The sequence below is a fragment of the Manis pentadactyla genome, chromosome X (assembly GCF_030020395.1).
Source record: "Manis pentadactyla isolate mManPen7 chromosome X, mManPen7.hap1, whole genome shotgun sequence".
NCBI lineage: Eukaryota > Metazoa > Chordata > Mammalia > Pholidota > Manidae > Manis > Manis pentadactyla.
The window spans coordinates 107,679,644-107,707,441 of NC_080038.1; the positions used below are offsets into that span (position 1 = coordinate 107,679,644).

At 41.3% G+C, this 27,798-nt stretch overlaps 1 protein-coding gene and 1 long non-coding RNA gene across 3 annotated transcripts in view; one reads left to right on the forward strand and one right to left on the reverse strand.

The window, feature by feature from the left end:
• Positions 1 to 5,404: 5,404 nt before the first annotated feature.
• On the forward strand, positions 5,405 to 20,613 carry LOC118928213 (uncharacterized). 2 transcript variants are annotated; one of them, XR_008995053.1, is made up of 3 exons: positions 5,405 to 5,518; positions 13,753 to 13,890; positions 20,423 to 20,613. It is a non-coding gene; the product is annotated as an uncharacterized LOC118928213 (long non-coding RNA). The 2 variants fall into 2 exon arrangements; XR_005031146.2 differs by lacking the exon at positions 13,753 to 13,890 and having other exon boundaries at positions 5,407 to 5,518.
• A 1,578-nt stretch (positions 20,614 to 22,191) lies between these two features.
• LHFPL1 (LHFPL tetraspan subfamily member 1) overlaps positions 22,192 to 27,798 on the reverse strand; it is a 42,659-nt gene continuing 37,052 nt past the window's right edge. Inside the window, exon 3 of the mRNA XM_036917239.2 lies at positions 22,192 to 23,181. Coding sequence (XP_036773134.1) covers positions 23,000 to 23,181 — 182 coding nt within the window. The 3' untranslated portion in view covers positions 22,192 to 22,999. The remainder of the gene's footprint in view (positions 23,182 to 27,798) is intronic.

The following is a 27,798-nucleotide window of genomic DNA, read 5'->3' on the forward strand; positions in this document are numbered from 1 at the left end:
ATATATTTAATCTATGTGTGGAAATTAACAGCACATTGAAGAGAAGCTGTAGGACCATTAAGAAGTGAAAGGTCCACCAAAGTTATTTCTTACCAGCACTTTCTTTGCTTGGCTCTTGTAGAACTCTTTCTCAGGAATATTGCTATTGCTTTTAAACAATAGTCAGAAGATGGGATACATTGTAGTAAGAGTAAGCATGAATATTCTGCCTTTCTTTTGTATAGAGGGATGAGGATGACTGTCAAAGGAGAAGTAGGAAAGGGAAACCTTAGTAGGACATCTTGACTGTAGGCACATTCTCGAGCAGATCAATTTTAGGAATTATACATACAAAGGTTGAGACAGCACTGGAAACTGGTTCTGTTCATTCTTTGCCTGAATACCCTTTGGGAAGAGTTTGTGTTCATCCAGAAAAAAATAGGTACTGCTGATTTGTGGTGATTCCAAGGTTTCAGAAAGACTTGTCAATTTTTGCTTCAGTTCTTCAATATGTTCAAGCTGAACATTAATTTTGATGGTTATAATTGTTTACAAATATTTCTAATATTATATATTGCAGTAATAGCTTATATTACAAAGCACTTTTTGGTTTCAAGATCTTTAATTTATATTATTTCATGTCACCCTGTCTTGGCTTTACTTATCCTGAAAGCAAAGATAGAGGGAAAGACTTGGATATAGATAATATACTTGGGAAGCAATTTCAGGGAGAGAGATGGGGACGTCACATGGAAGGAGGGAAAGACAATTCGAGGAAGCATTCTTGAGTTGAGTATCTCTGAGGATGGTTGGGAAGCTGAAGAAATGAAGAGTGTGTCTCAGAACTACCAGCACAGAGAGAAAATGTGGAAGGCATTTATCCACCAATTCTGGCTCCCATAGGTCAAGGGTAGTCCCAAAGACATCCAACCCCAAGATGCCCTCAGAACCACAGGGTAGGGAGAAAGAGATAGCATCACTGGATCCAAAGTGAAGCAGTGTCAGGTTGGTAGTCTTTGAGGAAATAAATAATGCAGTCAGTAGCAGCTGGAGTAGGAGGTAAGGTCATACAAGGGATGTCCTATGCATGTCCTTATAGCAACAGTATGAGATAGGACAGTCTTATGAATCCCATTTTAAAAGACAAATGTACCAACAATCCATTGTGCTATTGTTAGTAAATGGCTTGGCCACTCTGTGCCTCAGTCTCCATAGCTAGAAAAATGCAAAGGTTAAAACCTCTTACCCTTCCATTATGAGAACAACAAAGAGAACAGTTGCAAAATGCTGTGAGCTACCAGAACACAGCTATGTAAATAAATTATCCTTATTGTGCTTATAATCTATTTGAAAACAAGATGACTCTTTTGTCATTTTGAAATATTGAATTCTACATGCAGTAAAATTGAAATATACATAGGGGCCAATTTTACCTCTCATTCTTCATGCATATCTCCTACTGACTTTAAAGGGAGTTGGGCTTTCTCCATCTATATGTAATTATATAAAGTAATCATAAAATTCCATATTTTAGTACTTGTATAATGAGTTTCAAAAGTCAATAATGAACTACAAATATTCATGGAAAATATTCCTTTCTAATTTTAGGATTGATAATTCACTGTTGCTTCTGTTTTGTGCATAAAGAACAACCATTGTTATGATTACTTCTCAGCATTTATGCCCTCATTCAGGAGCTGAGTGACTTCTTTTGATTGTACCTCATTTGTGGCATTCTTTGAAGGAAATCATGTTGAAGTCTTTCCTAGCTCCCTGGCCATGTGTGACTCTGTGTTACACCAATACATTTCCACTTCAAAGTACAAGGAGGAGTTAGTGTAAAGTTGTAAAGTGACCCTTGGCTGCTGGACCATGATCTGGATCCTGGGACATATAATTAGCTGGAATGATTCCATTTTTTTCCCTTATGAATTAGCTAAGTTCTGGTGTGGTCATGGAGCTAAAACGTTCAGATCGTGACCCATACAATCATTCCCAGTTACAGTCACCTTCCTGAGAACCCAGGCCAAGGCAATGATATAGACAGAGAGAATCTTAGGACTGAATAAACTTGCAAGAACTCATTTATCCTTCTTTTCCTGTTTCTCCTTCTTCCTCTTCTTGTTCATCACTAGTTTGTATATTATGTGCTAGATTCTGCTCTATGTTAAACTCGTTAGTTCTTACAATAACCCTATGCAGTAGGTGTATTATAATCTGTTTTACTGATGAGAAAACTGATGCTTAGACAGGTTTAAAAAAAATTGCCCAAGTTTACGCAGCTTGTCAGAAGCTAAGCTGGTATTCAAACCCAGGTCCGTCTGATGCAAAGCCTCTATTTCTTCTTTTTGGGTAGTGTTCTGCCACTGATGAAAGAAAGTTCTGTGTTATATAGACACAGGTTATCAGGGTCAACTTCACACTAGACTTAATTTGTTATTTCAGTCTTTTCTCATTGACTTAATGCAGATGCAATTACTGCTGGAAGGAGAAGAAAAGAGACGAATCAAGGATGACTCTTATGTTTTGGCTTGAGCAAGTGGACAAACGGTGAGGTGATTTATCAAGATAGGGTGTGCTGTGGAGGGAACAGATCTGGGGAAAAATATTTCAAAAGTTCTGTCTTGGTCATGTTCAACTTGAGTGGTCCATAAGACCTAAACGGAAACATTGAATTGGCAATTGGATAAATGAGTCTGGAGTTCCAGGGAGACATCAGGGCTAAATATGTAAATTTAGAAGTCAAAATATAGATGGTAAATAAAGCCATGGAAGTGAATGATGTCATCAGGGAAGGACTGTGTTTATTTCATTTCTTGCCTGTCTCCTGCCCCACACTAGATTGTAAATTTGAGAGCAGGTGTTTCTACTCACTGGTGATTCTTTCGTGCCTATACTAATTCCCTTATGGAAAATTCATAGAATGTGTAGAACTGGTTTTACATTTCATTAGATACATCTGAATGGATGACCCTAACAGTCACATTTGGTCCTACTCTAGACTCCCACCCCATGTTTCTTTATTTTTTCTTGTTTCTTTCATAGTCATATTCACTCATGATAATAACAGCCATCACATGTCCAAGGTCCAGGGAGTGTTCTTAGTGGGTTACATCTGTCTATCCTAATGTGTTCTTCTCTCTGAGCTTCCTTTGCCTAGACCTTGTGACACCTTCATTGCCACCACTCCCACTTCTTTGCACTAATACCCTAACCTAGAGAGAACACCTAAACTTGGATTCCATATGAGAATATCTGAATCATGGTCAGGTTGGGAACTGGCAAAAAGCTTCCTGCAGCACTGGAGATACAAGGAATAAATGCGGTAACTCCAGAGGTGCTCCCATTCCTTGAAGCAATCTGAACGGCATTGGTTACAGATGGGGCTGCTTAAATTTATTGTCTAGAGTTTGTAACTATAGCAAATGTTCCCAGGATCCTTTTAATCCAATTGTACTGTATAATTCCCCTCAGATATTTTAGAACAAATCCTCATTGCATGTCTAATCTGAGTGCTACCTAGCATGACACTACACTATGTGGGTGCCTCAAAGCAGATCTGTGTTGACTCAAACCAGGACTCAGTGAGAGTGCTATTAGAAGCTGCCTTTCCTGGACTGTTTCTCTTGATCAGAAACTCCCTGAACTGCCTGGGACAGTCAGATGGCTGGTGGTCCCCTAAGCTAAAGATGTTACTTGCTTTAAAAAATGGATTGCAGTTAAGCAGGCCATATAGCCTGCAAGGAGCACACATAGAAATTTTTTAGATGGGTTTGTCCCAACCCAACTCAACAGGGACTGAATCCTATTAAGTAGAAAAAGAAAGAGACAAGCCTCAAACCTAGAAGAATGCCATAACTACTTATGTGGACTTGTGGACTCTCATCCCTTCCATGTGTGTGTTCAGCCAGAGAAATTTCTTACTTGGCTATTGGCATACTTAAAACCTCCAGTAGCTCCCCCATAGTTGGTCAGCTCCAGAATTCTTGCAGCCTTTCAAGACCACCATCATCTGACTCCAACTTACTGCCTCATAAATCCCACCAATCCAAACATACACACACACCTCTTCTGCTTACATAGTCACACTGCTCCACTACCATTCTGCTTCTCCATCCTGGTGCCAATGCTAGGCTCTTTCCCCTCTGTGTCTTTGCTTATCCTGTAACCTCAGTCTGCAGCACTTTCTACTCTTCGTTTATACTGAAATCTTACACTCCCTTTCAGACCTACCTTAAAGCCAACCTTCTCTGTGGAATCCAGCCCACTGTGATATTTCCCTTCCTTAGGGTTCCCTGGTTTTCTCATATATTTTCCATGCATACATTTTATTGTCCATCTTAAATGCTGTCCTCCTCATGATAAAGCTACCTACTCCTTTAAGCCCCCCCCAGAATGCTTATGGGACTGGGAAAACCATAGATAGTTAATGACCTTTTGTTGAGGGTATCTCCCAAAAGACTCTCCCAAAAGAGATAGGGAAGGGAAGGTTGAGAGGCACAGCTCTGCCCCCCAACCCTATCCCCTAGCACCAGTATAATCAGAGTGGTTCTCCTCCATTTATCCATTCTGCATGTTGACTTTCAGACTTATATTACATTTGAAAGGAAGGGTTCTGTCGATTTTTTAAGTGTGAAAGCCACATTCATTCATTCAGCACTTACTGAATACTTAACAGTGTGGCCAGCATTGTGCTAAGCATCCCAACAGGCAGTTGGGAAAGGGTTACAGTTATGAAGGAATTCTACAAATCAGGGATTTGAAAGCATACAACCCATGGGGAAGAGCTTCCTGGGAACCAGAGTAACTCATCTCCTGGTGTGTGATGCTCTCAGAAGGCACAGACCTTGGCTCTTCACCCTGTTCTCCCAGAGAGAGGAGCACAAAGAGTAAGGCATCCCTTTCTTGGTGCACTGTTTCAGACCCCTCCCGTTGCTCAATACCTTGCCAGTCTTTCCACATCCTTGCATTTCTAAATCAGGGTGGACATATTGTGGCACACGGGGTTGGTTGTTTTTTGTTTTAAGCACCAGGAGCCCCTGCGGGCACTGGCATTTCTGTGTCTGCTCAGGCTGCCTACATGAAATCTTCCTCCTGACCCTCCAGGTCTGCTGGGAAACTGAGCTGGCATCAGGAAGCTGCTTTCCCCATAGTTCATTTCTGTAATACAGAACGCCAAGCACCTGAAGCAAAGTGTTCTGCTGCCACCACCACCGGGCAAAACTGAATCATGTGCAGACACCAATGCCCCAGGCTGCTGGCTAAGAATAAGATAAGCTCAAAATAACCTGCCCTATCCCCAGCAGACCTTGTTGCCTGCCAGTCCCCTCTTTATCACTGCCTATGATTGGCTGAAAAGCCAGGTAGATGACTAGTTCATGAACCCTGAAATAACATTGACAACAGAAATAAATCTCCTTCCTGGGTTAGAGGCTCATCAGAGCTAAAGGAAGAAATGCTCAATCATTCTGCCACTTACTTAGCTGAGCTCAGGATTTCTCGTACGGGCTTCTGGGGGGTTCTGAACGTCCCAGTTCAGGTGAGTAGTGTGTGCATTTGAGCAGTGGAAATTGGGAACAGATTGAAGAGGTACCTAGGCTTAGTGGCAGGGGAGAACCAGGAGGTCTGTGTCCATAAGCTCAAAACTCCATTCTTGTACTCAGGCCCCTGGTCTCTCTGAATAGACCTGTATTCTAGCTGTCTGAATGGACAATTACAGCCAAGGATGCCTGGTTAATGGGAGGCAAAGGGAGCTAAGGATGGGGGCTCCTCTCTGACAATGAGAATGGTACTCCATACCACTTTGTCCAGTGCTGGGACACCACTTCTAAGAGTGAAGCAGGACGTTAAGGCACTGGTTTTACCGATTTTGAGTTCTCAGCTATTGAACAATCTGGCCTCTGAGAGATCCAAGAGCCCCTATTACCACTCTGATGGTTCTCCTCAACTTTTACTTCCAAAGAGGCATTTTCTCTCACCCAGAGTCTATGGTGGTAAAATTGGCTGGGTTAAGTTCTCTTAAGGTATTGGCCCTTCTCGGACTAGAAGTCCTATCAGTAATGAGAAGTAGACATGCGTGGATGTGTAAGACTGCAGAACTTACTAACCTTAAATGACCTGCAATAGCAAAACCAGGGATTCTCAATAGAAACAGGGAACAAAGCAGTGGGGCAGAAGTATTTTGAAAACTATACCAAGGTTTTTGTGACCCTCACCTTGGACTTTATAACCATGCAATAGCGTCTTACTCTTTTTGATTTCCTGAGTCACTGAAGAGACAAAAATGGCCCAGATAAAGTAACATGACCTACAAACGGTCACCTAGCTGAGAGCCATGCCAGAACCTTTCTGCATCCTCCACACTCAATGACTCCATCACTGTTAGCCCACTGAAACCTTTGACCATGACAACCCTCATCCAGTATTGAGAACCAGGGCTCAAGATCTATCTTCCTTCACATGTGCATCAGCCTGCTAGGACTACCATAACAAAACACTCCAGACTAGGTAGCTGAACAATAGAAGTACATCTTCTTATAATTCTGGAGGGTAGAAGTCCAAGATCAAGTTGTCAGCAGGATTGGTTTCTCCTGAGGCCCCTCCCCTTAGCTTGCCTATGGCTACCTTCCTGATATGTCCTTACATGGCCTTTTCCTTTGTGTACATATGTCCCTGGTGTCTCTTCCTTTTCTTATCAGGACACTAGTTCTATTGGATTAGATCCCCATGCTTATGATTTCATTTATCCTTAATTACCTCTCAAAAGGCCCTGTCTCTAAATACAGTCACATGAAAAGTCAGGGCTTCAATATATGAATGTTAAGGGAACATAATTCAGTCCATAGCAATATGAAAACTCTGTGGCAACTAGGCACAAAGAATGTCCATCCCCACCTCACCCTGCCTCCCTGAAGCTACATTTCAATCGTCCTTCCCAAGCCCATGCCATGAAGACCCTTCTTCTGCCTTTCTACAGCCGTCACTGCTGCTTCCACTGCCATATCCCACCCACCCTTCTCCTCCAGCCCCACTACACCCTGTCCCCTCAGTTCTTCTGCATGGTTCTGGGGCCACCTGTGTCTTCTGCATGTCTTTCTCATACATGGGCTGTACGCTCCCTGGCAACCCTATGATGTCCTGAAGGGCAAGGACCAAATATTCTGTTTCCTTTGGAGCCCAAGATGTCTGGGCTCAAAGTAGGCACTTATACTGAAACTACTTTATACCCTATTTCATGACATGACATGGAATGACAGTAAATGTCACAGCACTCCAGAAATGTTGACTGAGTGACTGCCAAGGGATAGGAACAGGGTCACCTCATCCTCCTTTCTGCCCCCTTTTTTAGTCTTTTCCAAACACCATGGAAAAGGTCCTGCTCTCTGCTTCTGTTAGACTGTTCTATTTTCTACCATTACACTCTAAGCAGTGAGAAACTCAAATAAGAATAAAGGGCATTTATCTCACTCTGAGAGGCTGAGGTTTTTTTTTTCTGCGACTACTCTGGGGTTCTCACTCTCCCAGCCAAGCAGCTCAGTAGCAAAAGATGAAACTAGGAATAGGGGGCAGGGGAAAGGAAGGAAGGAGGAAGCAAAGGAAGGGGTATTTGTGGAGGGGAAAGAAGAGCCAATGTTACAGCAGCCACAGCTGCCCTCCCTGCTGAGAACAGGAAGGGAGGTACATTTTGCAATGCACCTGTAAATATAGCCTTTCTCTGGACAAAGACTCTAATAAGAACTGAAAGAGGAGTGAGCTTTTTTCCATTCTCATGATCATGTTAAAAGTGCAACTTCATCATCTGGCTCCTCATCAGTCAAAGAACGAGGGCAGCAAGTGCCTGGCGGTTTATTTTTATATCTGATATCACCTCCCTGATCCCAGAGGGAGCCCAGCCCGGCTTATTTAAGACCACACAATGTTGCTGTTAAACTCGTGTGTGCCTGAGGGACCCTTCCTATCTGTTGTAGGGGAATAGAAAACCTTGGCTGAACCCCTTGGCTCTCTGGCCGTTGTCTTCTATTGAACAGCTTAATAGTAGCAGTAAATCAGAGAAGCAGCTCAATGACACTCCAAGTCCAATGAGCAAACTGAACAATTACACTTGACCCAGTGAGCTTATTTGTCACCAGCTAACAGTTCTGGAGTATTTACTGGACACAAGACTTTGCATTAGGGACAGTGGGCATTTTCCATACAGATGACATAATTCATGCCTTCAGGAGCTCTGTGATCCTGGGGCAAGATTAATTCAGTGATTTATTAGTTTTTATTGCTGCCTAACAAATTACCATAAACTTTGTGGCTTAAAATAACACTCATTTATTAGTTCATCATTCTGAAGGTCAGAAGTGCAGCATGGTATGAGAGGCATCTCTGCCCAGGGTCTTATAAGGCTGAAATTAAGCTGTCAGCTGAGCTTCATTCTCATCTAGGAGCCCAGGACTCTTTTCCAAGCTTGTGTGATTGGTGGCAGAATTCAGTTCCTTGCAGTTACAGGGCTGAGGTCCCCATCTCCTTGCTGACTGTAGCCAGGGGTCACTCTGCTCCCGAGGCCACCTGCAATCTTTCTCACATGGTTCCCTCCAAATGCAAACACGTGACAGGACTTCACGTCCTTCTCATGGTCTGAATCTCTCCGATGTCCCCTTCTGCCACCAGCCAGAAAAAGTTTTCTGTTTTTAAGGGTTCACATAATTAGATTAGGCCCACTGGGAAAAGCTCCCTATCTACAGGTCAACTGTGCCAAATACATAATATTATCACAGGAGTGATAGCTCATCATATTAGGGAGTGTAACCTGGTCAGGGAAGGGGGATGCATTTTTAGAATTCTTCCTACCACAAGTCATAAAGGGACACATGAATATGTGTGTGCACCCCTCCCTCTTCACCATGCATAGGTTGTCTGATCTGTGAGTCCATAAATCAATACACCAGGAGCTAGCAATAGTCAGAATTTTCCCTAACCTCGCCTTTTCTTGTCATGATTCTGGTAATGTAACAGATTCTACTGTTCCCATCATTTCAGATACTAGTGTAGTTCCTAAGTTTAAACCACAAAAGAGTGACTGAATTTACAATTGTGGTAGAACATCACTTTGAGAACAAATTCTCCCTTATAGTTGACCAGAAGAATGGAAACCATTTTTGGTTTTACAAAACTGCTCAATAGTATACAGCAGTAGGTGGTGGCCATTTATACTTCATAAGCGCCATGAAACCCCAAATCTCTTAGAGTTGCTGATTTTTAAAATAATTCAGTTTATCAAAATACTTGTGATTTTTCCATCATTTAGAAATAAAATTGGTTTCTTCTGATTGCTGTCACATTCGATAATCTAAAATATAAATTTGAAGAGAAGATAGTATACAAGTGAAGACAGGAAAGCAGGAATTAGGTTGGGTAATGTCCATGCATTGTTATGATTTACAGAAAAAAGAGAGATGTGCATTATCCTGCAGAACTCATTAGGGATGGAAAATAAATATGATTATGATTGAATGGTAGTATGCCAGCCATGCAAATGATAAAAGTCCTTGAAACTTACAATATATTCTAGCCTTTTCCTTTCTAAAAGCAACCAGGGAAAGATTACTTATAGAGGATGGCTCCCATATATATCTCTGTCTTCTAAGTTATGCTTCATACCTATTATGCATATATATATATCACATATATTTACACGGATTCCTTTGAGCTTCCCAACTACCCTGTGAAAAGAATGGCTGTGCAAGAAAGGGGAAGCCCTCTCTCTCCAAATTTACTAATTGAAAACAACCCTAGTCTGGCAAATGTTTAGAGTTAAGAAAGGCAATTTTGTTGCTAATGAGTTAATATTCTACTCTACTGCTGACTCAGATGTAAAAATACGGTGTGGAGATGTGCTGGTCCTGGCTGAGAGAGCAAATCTGTGGGGAAGTCACGTGTCAGAGAGAGGAGGAAAGCTTGCATAAAAATGAGAAAGGTCCTTTTTCCTAGGTTGATTGCCAAACAATTTGGAGTTTGGTTCAGGATCCTGGAATGTTACTGAGTCAGCATTTTGTATAAATAATGAGAGCATGTCTGACCTAGAAAGGAGAAATGAAGTGTATACAGTTCAATCAAAGAGGACTTTGCATTTTTGGGGGGAGAAAGGTTGTTGAGACAGAGGTATGGCATTAGACGACTAAGGGTATAAAAGTATAAGGAAACATAATGAACCAATGAAAACTATACAACCACATTTGTTATTTCAATCTACAATAATTGGAACAAAGCCCACAGACATTGAAGGAAGGACTGGGACTATAGGAGCAAGGCTCTCAGAGAAGAAGAAACCCCAAGAATGCACAAAAGGTGGATTAGCTTGCAACAGAGACAAGGCTGTTCTTTGGAGGGCACCATGACCACTCATTTATTATTGGAAGATATTATAATTTTTATCTTCAAATAAGGAAGCAGAGACTCAGAGTGGTTAAGAGACTCACCCAAAGTCATACAGCTAATTAGCAGCAGAGCCAGGGCTGGAACTCCATGTCTCCTGGTCTTTTTTGACAGCTTTCCTCTTAGGCTTTTGACCTAGAATACATTACTTTAAGATGTTATTGAATATGGCAAGGACTGAGAAAAAGGAGATTAGCAGACAGGGAAAGAGACCCCTCCATTACATTTATCACAAACACTAAATGAGGATAATCAATTAGTGACCATATTTACTGAGCTGATGAAGTAATGGATGACAATCTAAAGAATCTTAACCCCCCACACTCACACATGCAAATGGTAACTGTGTGAGGTAATGGATATGTTAATTGACTAGATTGTGGTAATCTTTTCACAATGTATACATATATTAAATCATCATGTTGTACAACTTAAAAAATCATGTTGTACAACTGAAATATATACAAGTTTTGTCAATCATTTCTCCATAAAGCTGGAAAAATAAAGATTCATAAAACCATGGATATACATTGGTACAGATATATGAATTTTACAAAGAATTAATCTCACTGAATTGATAAAGTAAAACAGTTCGTCATACAGAACTGACAATTTTGGAGATTTTTCAGGCTGAGGAACAGGTATGTTCACTTGTGTCACTTCTTGGTGAACAATGGTGTTACGTCTAGCTGTAGCTGTACTTTTCATTTCATTTCATTTTTAAAGTTTTTTATTGACTTATAGTTGATATACAAAGCAATTTATATTGGTTTCAGGTATACAACACAGTGATTCAACAATTTTTATTGCACCCTTTAATAACCAAGAGAGAATCTAATTTCTAGAAGCAAAAAATGTGGAATCAGACGATTGTGAGATAATTGAGACATTCTGAGGACTTGAAGAAGGGGTAGAAGGAAGAGAATAAAGCACCAAAGGCTTGACCACTATAGCTGAGACAGTGTTCATGTAATGATATATGTGTTAACCTACTTTCCCAAACTCCCTTACAATTAGGTGGGGGCCATATAGTTAGTTCTGGCCAATGGACTTTAAGTGGAAGTCATGTGTATGAATTTGAAGTTGTTCCTTCCATCTTTCTCTTCTGCTTTTATCATTTTGGAAGCCATATGTTCAGATGGTGGTGTTACAAAACGGGTGGTACCTGAATCCCTGAGTTACTGCTTGGAGGTTCCCACCAACTTTCATTAGACTTGGTGACATAAACTTTCATTTTGTTGAGATAGTAAAGTTTTTGTCTTTTGAGGTAGTTATTGGTTACTAGCCCTAACACAATCCTTCCTTCATGAGAATATCCAATTTAGTCTTTTGCATGATCCCCATATTCCTCCCACACGTCATTAAATGTAGTTCTAATTGTATTGAAAAGTCTAAAAGCTCTTCGTCATTTAAAATTGTATTAATTCTACAGAAATTCATTTTGTGCCACTTTGTTGGGAGGCGTTTGTTCCATAAAACTACTCAGCTAAAGTTTAGATATTTTGTAGGATTCTCATTGAGAATACTAAATAAGATTCAGGGAATACATTCAGAAGGCAGCCATAAATGTTCTAAAACTGGATTGTGGTTATGGTTGTACAACTTTACAAATTTACCAAGAATAGATGAAGCATCCACTTAAAACAAGTGAATTTTATGATATTTAAATTATACTTTAATAAGATTACTTAAAAAAAGAAGTCAGCTAGGCACAGCCATTTTCACAAACCTCTGAACATGTTTGCACACCAATTGAAATCATTCCTGAATTCACTTCAAAGAGTCCCAAGCACGTCTCTAAAATAGGAACTAAATTACACAGTGTTATAACCAGATGAGCTAAGGATAATATTCCCAGGCCCAGGAAGAAGTTAGGCCAAAAGCACCTATGTAACAAGTTTGGAGTTGGTTTCTCCTGGCAGGTCCCCAACAGAGGGAGATGACAGGCTGGACCTAAAACAGCTAGAAATAGGCCTCAGAACATGGGACATTTGGGAACTCTAAGAGAAGAAATACTTCTCACAGATTTCCAGCCTCTCACCAGCATTATAAGTAACAGACACTAGAGAGTTGGCTCCTGCTGAGATAGAGTGATGACTAGAAGCAATTACAAACAGGGCCATCCTTAAGGAGAAGGGGCAAGTCACCCAAGGTTACCTTTGGAATTTATCCCATCACTTCTCTTCTTAAACCTGTTCCCAGGACCCTCATGTTGCCCATCTGTCCAGGAATGGAAGAAAACAAGATATCACATAAAATTAATGATGCTAAACTGTTGAGAAAAGTAAAGTTTATAAGAGGCAACTGGAATGAACAAGCCATAAACCAAAAGAATAATTCCATAATGGTGCAATTTAAGATGTAAATGATAGGCCAGTATGGAATACATTATTTTAATAAAGAAACTTTCCAAATATTCTTGAACTTATACCACACAAGTAACTGCCTATTTTGTAGCAGCGGTAGTAGTAGTAGTAGTAATAGTGATAATAATAATAATAATTAATAATAATAATAATAATGTAGCTAATATTTATTGAGCATGTGCTATGTGTGATCTCCTGTGCTACATGCTTAATATCATTGTATCATTTAATATTCTCAACCAACCTATCAGGTGAGTATTATTGTCTCCAGTCTATAGATCAGGAAAATAAGGCATAGAGAGGTTAAACAACTTGTTGAAGATTGCGCAGCTAAAAAGCAGTGGAACCTACAACTTGAGTGCTCTGTACACTATTAAAATAGTTCAACAGAGAAATTGCAGATCCAGCATAGAAATTGAAAAGAAAGGAGACTTTTCTAATTGTGCATCTAGATGACAGGTTCAACACAATGCATGGTGACAGACATACTCTCCTTGAACCTTCTGTGTAACCCTCCAAGGCCAGTAGTGTTGTCCCTACTTACAGATGCACCAACAATCTTATTCTTTCAATGAGTGTGTGTTCAGTGCCTACTGTGTGTCAGTCACTGTACTGCATGCTCAGGCCACAGCAGTCAACCAGTAAGGTAGTTTGTTTTCTTTGGTGGAATTCACATTTTAGTGGAAGGGGGAGGGAAACAATAAACACATGCTATGAAGTAAAATGCATAACAAAGGGATAAGGATTCCATGTTCCCACCCTCAAAAATAATCACTCTTCTAAATTTACTGCTTATTATTCCTGTTTTTATTGCACAGACATACACATTACAAAGATATATATATATATATATGTATATATAAATATAGATGTGTATATAGATGTGTGTATATATGTCCATAAATAGCATTGTACCTTTCAGTTTTTGCTGTGTATCAAGCCTAGTGTCATGTGCTAACATTAATTTTTTTCTCCTGCTTCCCAGGTCTATGTATCAGCTGGAGCAGCTTTTCTCCATTCATTTGCCTTCTGAGGATGATGCTGAAGGGGCAGTCTCAGAGGTTATGCTGTGTCCTCACATGGCAGAGAGAGAGTGCTCACAAACTCTCTGGTATCTCTTCTGGTAAGGATACTATTCCCATAATGAGGTTCCTACTTTCATGACCTCAACAAACCTAATTACCTCCCAAAGGCCCCATCTCCAAATACTATCACTTTGGGGATTTGTGCTTGAACATAGGAATTTGGGGGTGGCCCACAATTCAGTGCAAAGCAACACTCTACTCTGTTCCGTTGGTCTATTTGTTGATCCTGTGTCAATATAACACTTGTTAATCATTAGAGCTTTGCATTAAATGTTGCTATCTGAATCAAATGTGAAAATCAGCAAGTAAAGTTGCACTAAAAAAAGATGGAATATTTATTGAAACTGCATGAAATTTACAGAGAACTGATACACTAAGATATCATGTCTTTCCCTCCATGAAACCTATTTATCTCTTCAGTCTTTTCCCACGGCCCTCAATAATTTTCTGTGACTTGCTCTGCATCTTTGTTAGATTTAATCTTAGATTCCTTACATTTGTGGTTGCTGTTGTGGATGGAATTATTTTTAGTTGCCTTTTTTCTGACTTCAATTATAATATTTCTAAAATTCCTTATTGAGTATGATGTTTTCAAAAGGCCTGATATATACCCATTATCAGATTAGAATATCCCCTTTTGGTCCCAGTTTGCTAATACTTTCTTTTATCATTAATGTCTTAGGATGGTAGCAGCAGAGATAAGAGAAGTAAACAGATGAGGACTGCATTTTATAAATATAATTGATAGAACTTGCACATGGACTGGATGTAGGGGCCAAGAGGAATCAGATTACTACCAATTTATTTTTCTGTTTTTGGCATTTTTTTCTTTGATATATTTTTATTGAAGTGTAATTGATATTGAATATTTTATTGGTTTCAAGTATACAGCACAGTGATTCAACAATTATCTACATTATCAAATGCTCACCCCAACTAGTGTAGTTTCTATCTGTCAACACAGAAAGATGTTACAGAACTATTGGCTATATTGTCTATGCTGCACTTCCAAATTATTGACAGGAGCAACTGGCTGGACAAGGTGAAAAGGGAACAAGTAATTTTCTTTTGAACAGGTTAAATTTGAGAAACTCAACCATGTTTACTTAAATTAGAGTATCATCAACATGTAGATGAGATTAATAGGGGAGCAATGTGCCGTGGAGTGTTCTCAATGTTTAAGAAGTATAAAAAAGTCAGAAGTACCACTAAAAGATGAGAAGGGCCACCCAAGGAGAGAGTGGAGAAACCAAGTAAGTATGATGCCATTTGCTTACTAAAATGGGAGTAATTACAAGGAGCAGATTCATCGATAAAGATTTGGATCTTGGTTGTGGATATGTACAATTTGCCAAGCGTGTTAGACATCTAAGTAGAGATGTGAAGTATGTAGTTTGACTTATGAGCCTGGAGTTCATAGGAAAAGTTTGGCCTAGGGATATTAATTAGGGAGTCATCAATATTTAAGTCAGTTGTTCTCAGTAATGGCTGCACATTAAAATCACATAGAGACATAAAATTTATGCATGTTCAGGCCCTATCCTGGACCAATTAAATTAGAACCTCTAATTTAATTGTGGGCCTAGGCGTTAGTGGAGTTGTAACTCTCCAGCTGATTCCAATTTGCAATAAGAGCTGAGAACCATTGGCTTAGATCAGCACCTCTCAAACTTTAATGCATAAGAATCACCTAGGGATTTTGCTGAAGTGTAGATTATGATTCAGTGAGTCTGAGGTGGGGTTCAAGATTCAAAATTTCTAAAGCACTCCCATGCTTTTGGACTATACCTCACTATCTCACCTGAGGGGGATTTCAGCCCTGGGCAAGTTCACTCTAGATTCAATGAGACCGAATAATGAGAACAGAATATTGAGTGTGTGGATAAAATGAAAGTTCCTGTGGCCAGGATTCTCACCTGGCCCTGATTGGCTAGCTCAGTACACACATGTAGGCAATACATTGCTATTGACTCTATATAAAGAGCTCCATCCAGTGCTCTGAGTGATGTACTGGCATGGCTGCAAGGTGCAGCGCTGCAGGAGAGCAGAGCAGAGGCTGGAGTGGTGGCAGTGCTGAGAACAGAGGCCCAGAGGATGGCTGTGCAGGCAGAGGGGCCCAGAGGCAGAAACTGGCTTGCTGCATGCAGACTTGCTCTGAATGAATGGGATTTTAGTGATTTACCTGCCATAATGGAAATAAAGTTGGGTATAACCCTTTCACCCCAAAAACGTTTTGCTGTCATTTTCTTTGGTCACATTGAATCCACAGCAAACTTGCTTGGGGTTGAAACCCACTGGCAAGACAGAGGGGTAAAAGGATTTATGCCAAGCTTTATTCTCATTGTGGCAGGTCAAGTGGTAGAATCCTGTCCACCTCCAGAATATCTGCATGCAGCTAGCCTATCTCTGTCTCTGCCTCTGCTCCAGCCTCTCCTGAGCACTGGGTGGAGCTCTTTATATAGAAACACAGGCAATGATGGCTTATTGCCAAAACATGTGCAAGCATATGCTTGCACAGTAGGCTAAGTATTACATCATTGCACATACACAGTGGGCAAGTAGATTAGGATCAGGTGAAGATCCTGGCCATGGAACTTCCATTTTCCCTACATTCACATTTTGAGTAATCAAGGGTATGGATAATACTTAAAGCTGTGATTGGAAGAACTCATCAAGGAACTTGGTGTAGGCAGAGAAAAGGTACAAAAACAGTTTTTCTCTCAATGGTTGGGAATTTGGTGTAAGCACAAACCAGGTAGATTATTAAATTTAACCAGGACTGAGACTTTGTCAAACAAATATATGACATGGTGAGTGAGGGGTAAAAGAGTAGAGCATTTATTCAAGATGTGATTACATTTCTGAACCAAGTACTCTAGATTGGGTAGGGAAGATATGATCATTTAGAGTTGTTAGAGCAGAAATGTGGAAGAACATGAACTGAAAGGATAAGAAGTGCTGGTCAGGAATGGGAGGCTTGAAGTCTGAGTTTTATTGGTGGTGCATTTATTGCTGATGCCAAGAGTGGGCATGGCAGAGGTTACATAGAATAAAAATATCTTTGGAGGTAAGGCAGTTACCAAATGTTGGCAGAGCAGTTCACATGGATGTTGAAGTTTCCAAAAGGATGACAGAAATACAAATGGGAAAGAAGAGTGAGCCAGATGCTGAAGTCTTCAATGAATGAGAGATGACTAAGTCAGCAGATGATATCAACAATGAAGAGGGGATGGCCAGTGGCCCCCAGAGATTCTGTCTCAGTAAAGCTGGGGTGGGACATAGGCATTGTCTTGCCAGTGGGTTTCAGCCCTAGGCAAGTTCACTATGGATTCAGTGAGACCGAGGAATGACAATGGAACATTCTTGGGGTGAAAGGGTTTATTACCCAGCTTGTTCTCCTGGTTATAGGTCGAGCACTAGAATTACATCTGCATCCAGCTGTCTGCAGGTCTGTAATCCTCCTTCATCTCTGCCTCTGCCCAGAGCATTGGGCAGAGCACTTTATATAGTTACTCAGTCAGTAATAGCTTATTGTCTATGGGTGTGGAAGCAGTAGCCTAGCAACAGGCCAGTTACATCATTAAGTAGTTTAGGTTCAAGTGAGGATCCTGGCCATAGGAACCCCAAGTTTCCCCACAGGCATCAAACATTTTTAAAAGCTTCTCAGAGGGCTCTAATGTGAGTCAGGATTAAAAATTGCTGTGTTAGTGTAATCAGCACACACTGACTAGTAAATATATAAAGCTCCTGGGGAGTATGGAGGCCAACAGCAGATACGGTGATGCTGTCTTAGAAAGTTTAGGACATGTAGAAGTTAAGTGACTTGCCCAGGGAGACACAGCTCAGAAGTGTTTAGACTGAGATTCAAACCTTCATCTGTCTGACTCCAAAGCCTGTACTGTCTTCACTTTACCATATTATCTAGAGTAGTATTTTAGCTCGAAAGATATAAAGAGATATTTTAGAAAGAAATTCAAAGGTCCCCAAATGAGATTCTAATAGGCCACAGTGGGAGGAGGCAATGTGTCCCTAGAATGACCCCAATATTTACCTCTTTGTCTATTCCTCTTTATTCCCCCTGATCTTTCTACCAATTTTGTTCCCTTTCTGTAGTTGCCACCACCCCTCCAGGGAGTAGAGGCGCTACACAAAAAGGCACCAGCATCATGGCGTGCCCACATGGATTTTTCCCCTAGGTTCTCTGGGGACTCCTTTCTGGAGAGGGAGGGTGGAGCAGGATACGGTGCTGCAGTCAAAACCGAGCATTTTTGTCTCCTCTTCCTTCTTCCTCCTAACATATCAGCAGCTCTGTATAATGAAAATCTAAATCATTTGTGTGCACACATAGCAACTGTTTATTTGCTGTTAGCTTTGAGGACTCAGTGGGGGTTCAAATCTCTTTGAGAAGAGATCAACACTAAGAGCTTAATCTCATAAGTAGAAAAAATGAAAATTGAAGCTGCAGATACATCTTTCTACATCTGAAAGAGAGGCCAGTAATAAATATCCTTCGACCTCAGCCCCCCTCCATCTCAGCAAATGTTTTTCAATCAAGGACATGGGGTGGAGATGACTGCTTGGAAGAGCCCTGCCTCCTACCTGCTAAGAAAGCTTTACTGGGCCTGGTTGGATATTGATTGTGAGTTCTAGAAATAGCACACCTTTCCCCTCAAGCCACCAAGTGGGATGCCTTCCATCTTTTACAAAATGTACTCACTATTAGTTTTCTTGAAACATCCATTTTTTTTCCCATGGAAAGCCTGCCCTGGGGCCAATACAATCCTGAAGCTTCTCCACATTAGTATTTCTACCAACAGTGAATGGCATACTGAAGAAAGTGTCCTTATTACCTTGTAAGGGGCCAGACCTTCACACTTAGTTCAACTCGTCTGACAGTTTATAAAGCCTATGCTTCCTAGCAGCTTCCTCATCCCCTCATTCTCACAGCAAAAATCCTCATATCGCCACCTATTCTTGCAGAAACTATAACTCCCTTTCCTAGAAGCTGGAGCCTTTCCATCTTGGTTTGGGACACATGCTCCCACAAGGCAGGAACCCACTGCCTGGAAGTCACCAGCAGCTGTCTGTCAATGAGGCAGCTACTCTCCTGGGAGTAGGGGTACTGAGGGACATAGCATTAGAGGAGGGCACTGCTTAAGACAGACCTGAGTGACTTAAACTTGTAGTATACTAAGGGCCACTCCCGGTATCGAAACTGTAACCCTACAGACACAGGGACATGTCTGCTGAGCAGTTGCTGCCCATCTGGCATTGTTTCCCAAAGGAATGCCCTACTAAATGGGCCCTTAAGAAATGCTCATTGGGTTGTGAGCTAGCCTAAGCAAATAGCTTCTTACCTTTCACCCCCACCAACTCCCACCAAGGCCTAAGTGATTCCAGGAGTCAGAAAGGACCCCTGGTCAGTCACTTAATCTATGTACACAGGTGGGAAGCATGACAACCAGCCAGGCATGGGACAAACCACAATCTCTGAGGTCCTCAGTTGACTCATTTGGCCCTCTACCTGACCCATGGGGTTCTCCTTTCTCTCTGTTCAACACCAGTGAGAGGAGGCAGGCTTAGCTTCCAAGTATGTGCTCCAGGCCACAGGAAAAAAAAAACAGCCCAGTCAGACATCTATGCAAAAACAAGACTTGGCAGGAAAGAAACCAGACTCAGGCAGGGAGGAATTTAAATTCAAATTGAACGAGGGGCTGGAACCCTCTTTGAGTATAAGCCCCTGCAGGTCTGATTTCTTCACTGAAAAGAAAATCCCTTTTAAATCCTATTCTCTTTCCCTGGAAAAGGGGAGGAAACATTCCAACTAACTAGTCCCTTACACAAGGGGACAGTCATTTAAAATGGTTCTTTTGAATTAACCCCTTCTTGCTCAGTCCCTTCTCTAGGGTGCAACTACTTCACGGTATGTTCAAGTACTTGGACCATGGCAAGCAGCAAAGTATAGGCTTCCCAGGAAGCAATGTGTAAAGGAATTAAAGTGTCAGGGGCTAAGAAACCCTCACTGAGGTGTTATTTTCCATTTGCCCCTCACACCCCAAAAGTCCACTCTGCCTTTCTCTGTGCTCTGTGCCAAAGGAAGCTGACCTCACTGGACTGTAGCAACAGGCTTCCTTGCCAACTGGTGCCTATCTGGGTCTGGCTAATGGCGGGCACTGAAAGGAGATCAGAGCATTGGAAATACATGGGTTTTACGCCCCTATCTTCTTCCCAGCGGGGCTGCGTTTAGGCAAAGCCCACACTGTGTGACCTAAAGCCACAGTTCCTATCAGGCAGCCCCACATGAACTGGTACAGCTCTTGTGCGGTTCTACAAATGTAGTTTCTTCCCTTTGCCCCTTTAGTCTTGGAGGTGATAACTGCTCCCTGCTGTTTGTAGTCTCTGTACACTTCATCTTCACTTGTACACTCTTGTGATCCTACCTGGACCACCACAAAGAGTCCCTTCATTATGCTTATCTCAGCTAAGGATGTCTTACTGAGTATGCCATTTGTTTCCTGTCAAGACCCTGACTTAAATACTTATATCACTTCCACAATTTCCATCCCACAGAATTCTGGAAGGTGCCCTAGCCTGAGAAGAGAGATCACCTGATCCAACAGCCTTTCCTAAGGAGAGTGATCTGCCTGTTCTCAAATGTCTGACATATTCTCCATACCCTGGGCTATCATACATTAAAGTTGCCTTATTGAGTCTGTAGACTCCATTTTTTGTTATGTATAATAAAAAGAGGTTTGAGCTAGTTCTATTTTTGTTTTACCTGTCCCGTAGTCATCTTTCTTGGGGAAAGGGGATGTTACAAACCCAGTTACACTGCTTCCCTCCTAGTGAGGTATGTTCAACTTGCCTCACCTTCAACAATTTTAAAAATTCAGTTCCATGACAGAGAGAAGACTTGACATGAATTCAGTCATCAGTCCCTTGCTCTGTTATTCCTCTATTAGTCCACATCCCGATGACAGGAATCATCCAAAACCCAAAGTGGTCATCCCAAAATTTTCACTTGCCCTCTCCTGAACATATTCTTAGACATTAAGTGCTGTGGGGATCGAATTCCAAAATATCTTCTTTCAAATGCATCCATCTGCTCAAACCCTAGGGTCACTACCATAATTTAGGACTTGATCTTCTTATACTTGGATTTTTGAAATTTCTCTGGTATCTCCGTATTCTCTTCCATTCTCCTCACTTCAGTCAAATGGTCTTTGAAAAAACACAAATATGTTCATGTCACTTCTGTGTCAATGGCCCTCCCATAGCACAAAATGCAAACTCCTTATCTTGGGTATAGAAAGTCCCACCGGACCTGGTTCCTATTTCTTTTTTCAGCTTTATTCTTGTTGCCTCCCTTTTTATACCCTATTTATCATTTTCATGATGGCTCCATGTTGTATCCTGTCTCCCTGCTCCCCTGTCTAGTACCCTCTAACCTTTGCTGGCTAACTCCCCTGATTCATCTCTCAGGCTCATTTTAGGCATCATCTATTCTAGGAAGCTTCCCCAGAACCCCGTCATCCCAAGTTGGTTTAAAAGCTCTTCTGTGTGATCCTTTAGCCCAGCTCCTCTTCATTTACTAGCACTTAACACACTGTTCAGCAATTCTTTATCTACATGTGTGTCAATACCCCGCTACTATCCCTTTCCCTTTTAGGGTGAGAAACTGTCTTCATCCTTTTATTTACACAGGTATTTAGCACAGAATGTGGCATATAGTAGGATACTCAAAGTGTCCTGAATAAGTGAGGTCATGAATAGAGCATGTGCTTGAATTCATTTACCTATATAAAGGCCGATATAAGGACCTTGACTCTTCTTGGGATGGTATATTACTAATGAAGCTAGTTTTTGCCATTTCTCTCCTTCCAGGTCGAGCTGTGCCCAAACCACTCTGCAGTGATTAAGAATAGAAACAGAGGTGCTGGCCTTTTAAGTCACAGACCCTCCCTAGTCCCTAGAGCTTATGGAACAATAGAGCTAACTTGAATTAATTGGGGGGAGGGCAAGACAAATTCTGTCGCTGAGAGAAATCAAATTCTTCTATACCACCCATCAGCCTTGAATACAGATGGGATAGAGGCCAGGCCTGAAAATACATCAGCCTTAGATGATATCAGGGCTGTGTTCTCTCATGTCTAATTCACCCCAGATGGAGGGGAAAACACTTGATGAGCAGTCTTTGAAACAGGCAGAGAAACTTATATTATGCTAGAAATGACTCTAGAGACAAAAGGCCACTGTGGATTTCGTAGTCAATAAAAACAAACTCTGATAGAAATTTCAATATGAAGCCAGCAGAAACATTCTGTCATCATCACTGTGAATTCATGTTTATTAAGTGGACAACAAATGCTTTTCTCTGCTCAGAACATTTGATGAACACAGTTTATATATCTATAAGGGACTAAGGAATACTTGCCACTCTTTTGATGCCAGTCACCCACCCACAACACAAAATGAACTCTTATGAATATTCTAAAGCATAAAGAGGAAAGGGTTTCAGATTATATGCAAGCATCCCTGGTTAGTGTTTTCCCTGCTAGAAGTCACCATCCCCACAAGCTTCCCCACAATTGGAAGGGAAGAGAAGCAGGAGAAAAGAGGAAGAGTCAAGGGATAGTCCTGAGAAAGTTACAAAAATTTGAGCAGTGGCACTCCGTAGATGTTTGTAGATGCAATAAATACCAGGAGAAGGGCAATGTGGAGTCGTGGGAATCAGCCCTGTCCATCCCCTGGTTCCTCCCTGCACAAGTGTACTTATCCAGCCTTTAAGCTTTAAGGTAAGTGATAGACAGGGGCTGCAAAACTCTGAGGAGTGGCTTGATTGTCTAGTTACCTTTCAAGAGAGGATCTTTTCCTTATTTCGCATAAAGAAACACTTTGGGACCTAAGGGCTAGTGGGTACTCAGTAGCTAGGGAAACATCTGAGTGTATCATGGTTCTGGATTAATTTTGTAAGTAGCTGCTGACCCACCAGCTTAAGGGTAAGTGAAAGTGAATAACTGGTGAGCTAAAGAGCATACAAACTAGGCTATACTACTGGCAGGGAGTGGCAAGTGGCCCAGTCTCAGTAACTCTTTTCAAGTCTCCCCTCCCTCCTCTTTCCCACCCTCTTCAATTTTCTGCCAAAGCTCAAGGTTTGAGGCAGTGGTCCAGCTCCATGGCATAAGAATTGGTGTTTCTCATGATGCTATCCACCAACATGACAGGCTTGTGGTTTCTTCCAGCAAAGCAAGACAGCCAGGTGCAGATCAGCATGGCAGCCGCTGCTCCACCTCCAGCACAGTAATAGGCCCAGCCAAGCCGACAGGTGCCTGTAGAAACAGGGAGGAAACACGAGGGTTGGGCTTTCTTCTCATACATTCTGTTCAGGATGTTGGGGTTAAAATGAGGTTAAAAGAAACAGTGAATACAACTGGGCTTCCTCTTTCCTTCTCTCTTCCTTTGCTGATGGCTGCTATTTGCTTTAGCAAGAGGTTCTAAAATTCTATTCTGTTATGGTAGGAATCTGGGGGTGATGTGGGTGGTGGTGATGGCGGTAATGCTAATGAAAATGATGACAAGAACACATTGATCAAATGTCAAGGACTATGCTAAGCTCCTTAGACATACATCTCATTGATCATTGAACCCTAACTAAATCTTGACCCAAGGAAAGAAGGAGAATTATTATTTTACAAGGGATCAGAGTAACAACTAACTGCTTAAATCAAGTGCTTAAGCAAACAGGACTCCAGAAATTGGGGTAGATGCCAAGTGATACAAAATTGCAGAGGAGTCCTGAGAAGAGACAGTGACCTTCACCTACCTCACATTCCTGCAAAAAGCTAGTCCTGACTACAGTTAGTGAGTTAAACATGTCAAAACTGACCTTCATGACAATTTACTATTTAATAACCAATTGTTTCTGTTCACATGGTGCCTAGTGGACCTTAATTCTCCTTCTTTTAATTGACTGGTTGACATGCCATATGAATCTAAGATGGCCCCTAATTAGGCTGCTTTGATTTTCCATTCAGGCCAGGCTAATTTATCCCAAATTTCCCACTTTAGAAATAGTTTTTCTACCACTAAGTCATCATATATGCTGTCTCTCCTTCCAAAAACTGCTTTTTACATCTTATTCACCAATTCATATCTTCCTCAGAACACTATTCAGGACTCAGCACCTCCAAGATGTGTTTTTTAATTGACCACAGTGGGCTCATGCCTCCTTAACTAAGTAGCCCTGCAGGAATTCATCTGTACAGCCTCCACATGGGTGTACTTGTTGGAAGAATGTTGGGAGGAAGATCTCCATATCACATATTTTTCATCTGCACTTTATCCTCTTCTATGTTGTTGGCTCAACAGTACAGATTATTTGTTTCTTTCTAGATAATGCCTCCCATATTCTGTCAACAATGGGTGTCCAGTATGCATGATTTGACCTAACAATACTTTGAAGATGGATACACTTGTTTTTTTCAACCCTCAACACTCAAACTACTGGCTTAAAATTTGAATTGAAGGTACAGAATCAGCTATAGTATATTCCGTTTGTTTCTGGAAAGTTCTATGGTCCTTCTCACCATAATCCTACGCATATTCTGTTCCCTCTGCCTAAAATGCTTACTGTATGTTTATGTGTACACATACACTTCCCACCACTTTCTTTGCCTAGCCAATATTCAACATTCTTCAAAGAAGCTTAGCTCAATCATTAATTCTTTAGTGAAGCTCAATCATTAATTCCTTAGTGAAACCTTTCCTAAGCACCCTAAGTCAAATTCCCTTACCTGAAGCCCTCACTAGCACTGTGTACTTTTCCTTATGTACTTGAATGAATGAATGAATCCCTTATCCCCTTGCATGGCAAGTGTCAAATCTCAGTTCTTCAGAGGAGACAGTACTTTACCAATAGACTAAGGCAGTCATATAACTTCCTGAATTTCCATGGCCCCCACCCAAAATTATGGTGAAAGTCAGACTACAATAGCTATGGAAACAATACAATCCTCAGAGAGAGAAGGTGAATTTGAAAGAGAAGCCTTCTTAAATAAGGAAATTCAACTATCGACAAAGTGGCCGCAACATGAACAATAATGGTGGAACTCTAGAAAGAGTAAATTATTGAATACCATATTGAAGCAAGCAGCCAGTAGAGCTGTATTCCCCATCTCATTGCACTTCCTCCTTAGACACACACTCACTTACTCATTAAAAGTAGGAGATTTTTTATAATATGAGTTTCATAAAGTGAAAATTCTAGAGACAAGCAAACCTTCAACTCATGCCACCCTTTGGAGAAAGGCAGCAGGCCATATTGTGCCCACTTCACAAACAGGAATGTGAGGCTCAGTTGATAGCCCTAGGAACTCTCTCAGAAGCAGAGAGAGGATGGTAGGGATTCAGACCAAAGTGTCTTTACTCTCAATCCAGTGCTCTGCCCTCTACTGGTTTTCCCATCCCTAGAGGCTGTTTTCCTCTTACAGGACCCTTGACCTGTAAGCCCTAAAGAAGGGACTACAAAACCAATTTGTAATACACTCACCTGAGCTTCTCCCCTATCCCCTTCAACCAACATCTCCTGTGCTCACATGACAGAGTAGATAGGAGCCAGCTCTGGGGTGGGCCCACTGTCAGGTAATTTCCCCCACTCTGGTGTGCTCCCAATCTAGTCTAGACAGGGTATCAGAAGTCTCATTCTGTTTCTTCAGTTGCCTGTCAGGTTATCCCCCCCCCATTAGAGTAGCAGGGATATTTCTATTAGGTACATGCACCCTGGGACCAGGGAAAGACTAGGTTCTGTAAATGTTAGGAATAAATGCATAGCATGCCATTACCTCCCAAAGCCCTAGGCAGGAAGAAAGCTGACAGAGTGGGCAGATCCAGAGTGAAGAGCTGACTAGAAATGTCTCAATAAACCTTACAGAAGTAAAGTCAGAACCAGGTATCGCTGCGCTAGAAGCTGGCACCAACGTGTTCCCATTGCCACCCCAAGACACTCAGGTTTTTCTCACAAAGACTCCTTTCAGGCTACTGGACAGCAGCTAAGTTCCAGGATGCTGCCACACAGGAAGCCATGGAGAAATGTAGGGAATGTATCTTCTACACAACCCTCCTCACAACCCTACCTGTTATCTGCTTGAGGGAACAGAGAAACTGTATTACTAGTATCGCAAAAAAAATATAAAAAAAAGCAAACCTTTTAAGAACTGTATTTCCACCTTGACAGCTGCTATCAGTACTTACCTACTCCACAGAAAGCTTGGACACTGGTCTGACGGCTCACACAGGAACTCATGGTTTCTATGCAAGGATGCAAAAGTAGGGAGCTGCAGCAATGAGCTCCCACCCTTTACTTCCAATTGCTTTTTAGTGAAGTCCCGTGGATCATCACCAATCCCAAATCCTGTTCCTTGAAGTATTATTGATCCTCTTATTCATCTGACAAATGTTTATTAAGTACCTGCTATGTGTCAGTCATTTTGAATACACCATTTCATTCGATTCTTACAACAGCCATGATTATTTCCATTTACAGCTGAGGAAACCGAGTCTCAAAAAGGTCAATTACTTTGCCAACATACAAGTTTCTGAGTTGAGATTTAAATGCCAGGATTAATAGCCCATGTCCATCCATTTCAACCATGCCAGAAGAGTGGAGCTAAGGAGACAAATTGTTATGGTCCAAGTTTTATGGGAAAGTATGATGCCTTCCACTTATTACTTCAACTTTCTAGGTCCCAATTTCCTTTTCTTTAAGTGAAGGGAATTTTACTGGAGAGATTTCTAAAAGCCCTTTCCAATTCAAATTTTCCATTCTACTATGAATGTGATAAATGCTTTAAGAGACATATGAGTAAAATTCTACAGGAAGTTCCAAGGAAAGAGAAATTATTTGTAGCTGGGAGAATTCAAGTTCAGGTAAGGTTTTATAGAGGAGATAGGATATCAATTTGACTTTAGGAGTAGGAAGTGGACATTCTAGACAGTGGGAGTGGTTGGTATGAGCAAACTTATATGAGTGACAAAGTAGACCACATGTTTCAGAAACAGCACTCCATTCAAAGTTATTTGAAATGGAGTGCTATAGCTGGCAAATAATAAATTGAATATAGACCAGAAAAGGAGCTCCAGCTGGCAAATAAGCTGAATCTAGACTAGGAAAAAATGGAATCCATCATCTTTCCCACAAGTAATGGGAAATAATGAAAAGTTTTTGATCAGAGAATGATGTCATAGAGCAAGGTTTCTTAATATTGGCACTATTAATATTTTGGACCAAGAAATTCTTTATTGTATGGGGATAGGATGGAGAGGCTTATCCTGTGCATTATAGCACCTTGGCCTCTACCTACGAGATGTCCACTTATCCCTCCCCCACTGAGTTGTGTAAAGCAAAAATATCAACAGATATTGCCAAATGTCTCCAGCAATGAAGAGTGGGGTGGATTGCTTTCCATTCAGAACCACTGCATTAGAAGTATAGTTTGGGAAGATTAACCTAAAAAACTCTATGTAAAAGGGATTGGAGACAGCTGTACACTATAGGTAGAGACCAGTTAACCAGGGGCCAGGGATTCTGTTACACATCCAAGGATACATAAAATAACCTCCCACAGCAAAAAAAATGATCTGGCCAAAGATGTCTGTATTTTCAAGGCTGAGCAACCCTCATCTAGGCAAACACCAGATATTTACCTTTGAATTACCTCCAAAACAAATCTTGATGACTAAAAGATTAGCCCAACAGAATGGACAGTTCCCTCTTAAGAACAGCTGTGCATAGTTCCTTACTGACCTGGGAAGCTGACTGGAACTGGGGCATGGTCAGCATTTTAGTATGTTAGCCCAGGGAAGCTGGGAAAGGTCAAGGAGAGAGATCTCACAAGGTATTGAGGAGGAAGCACTAGTTCCCTGGGAATTAGGATACTGGAGCCTTTGAA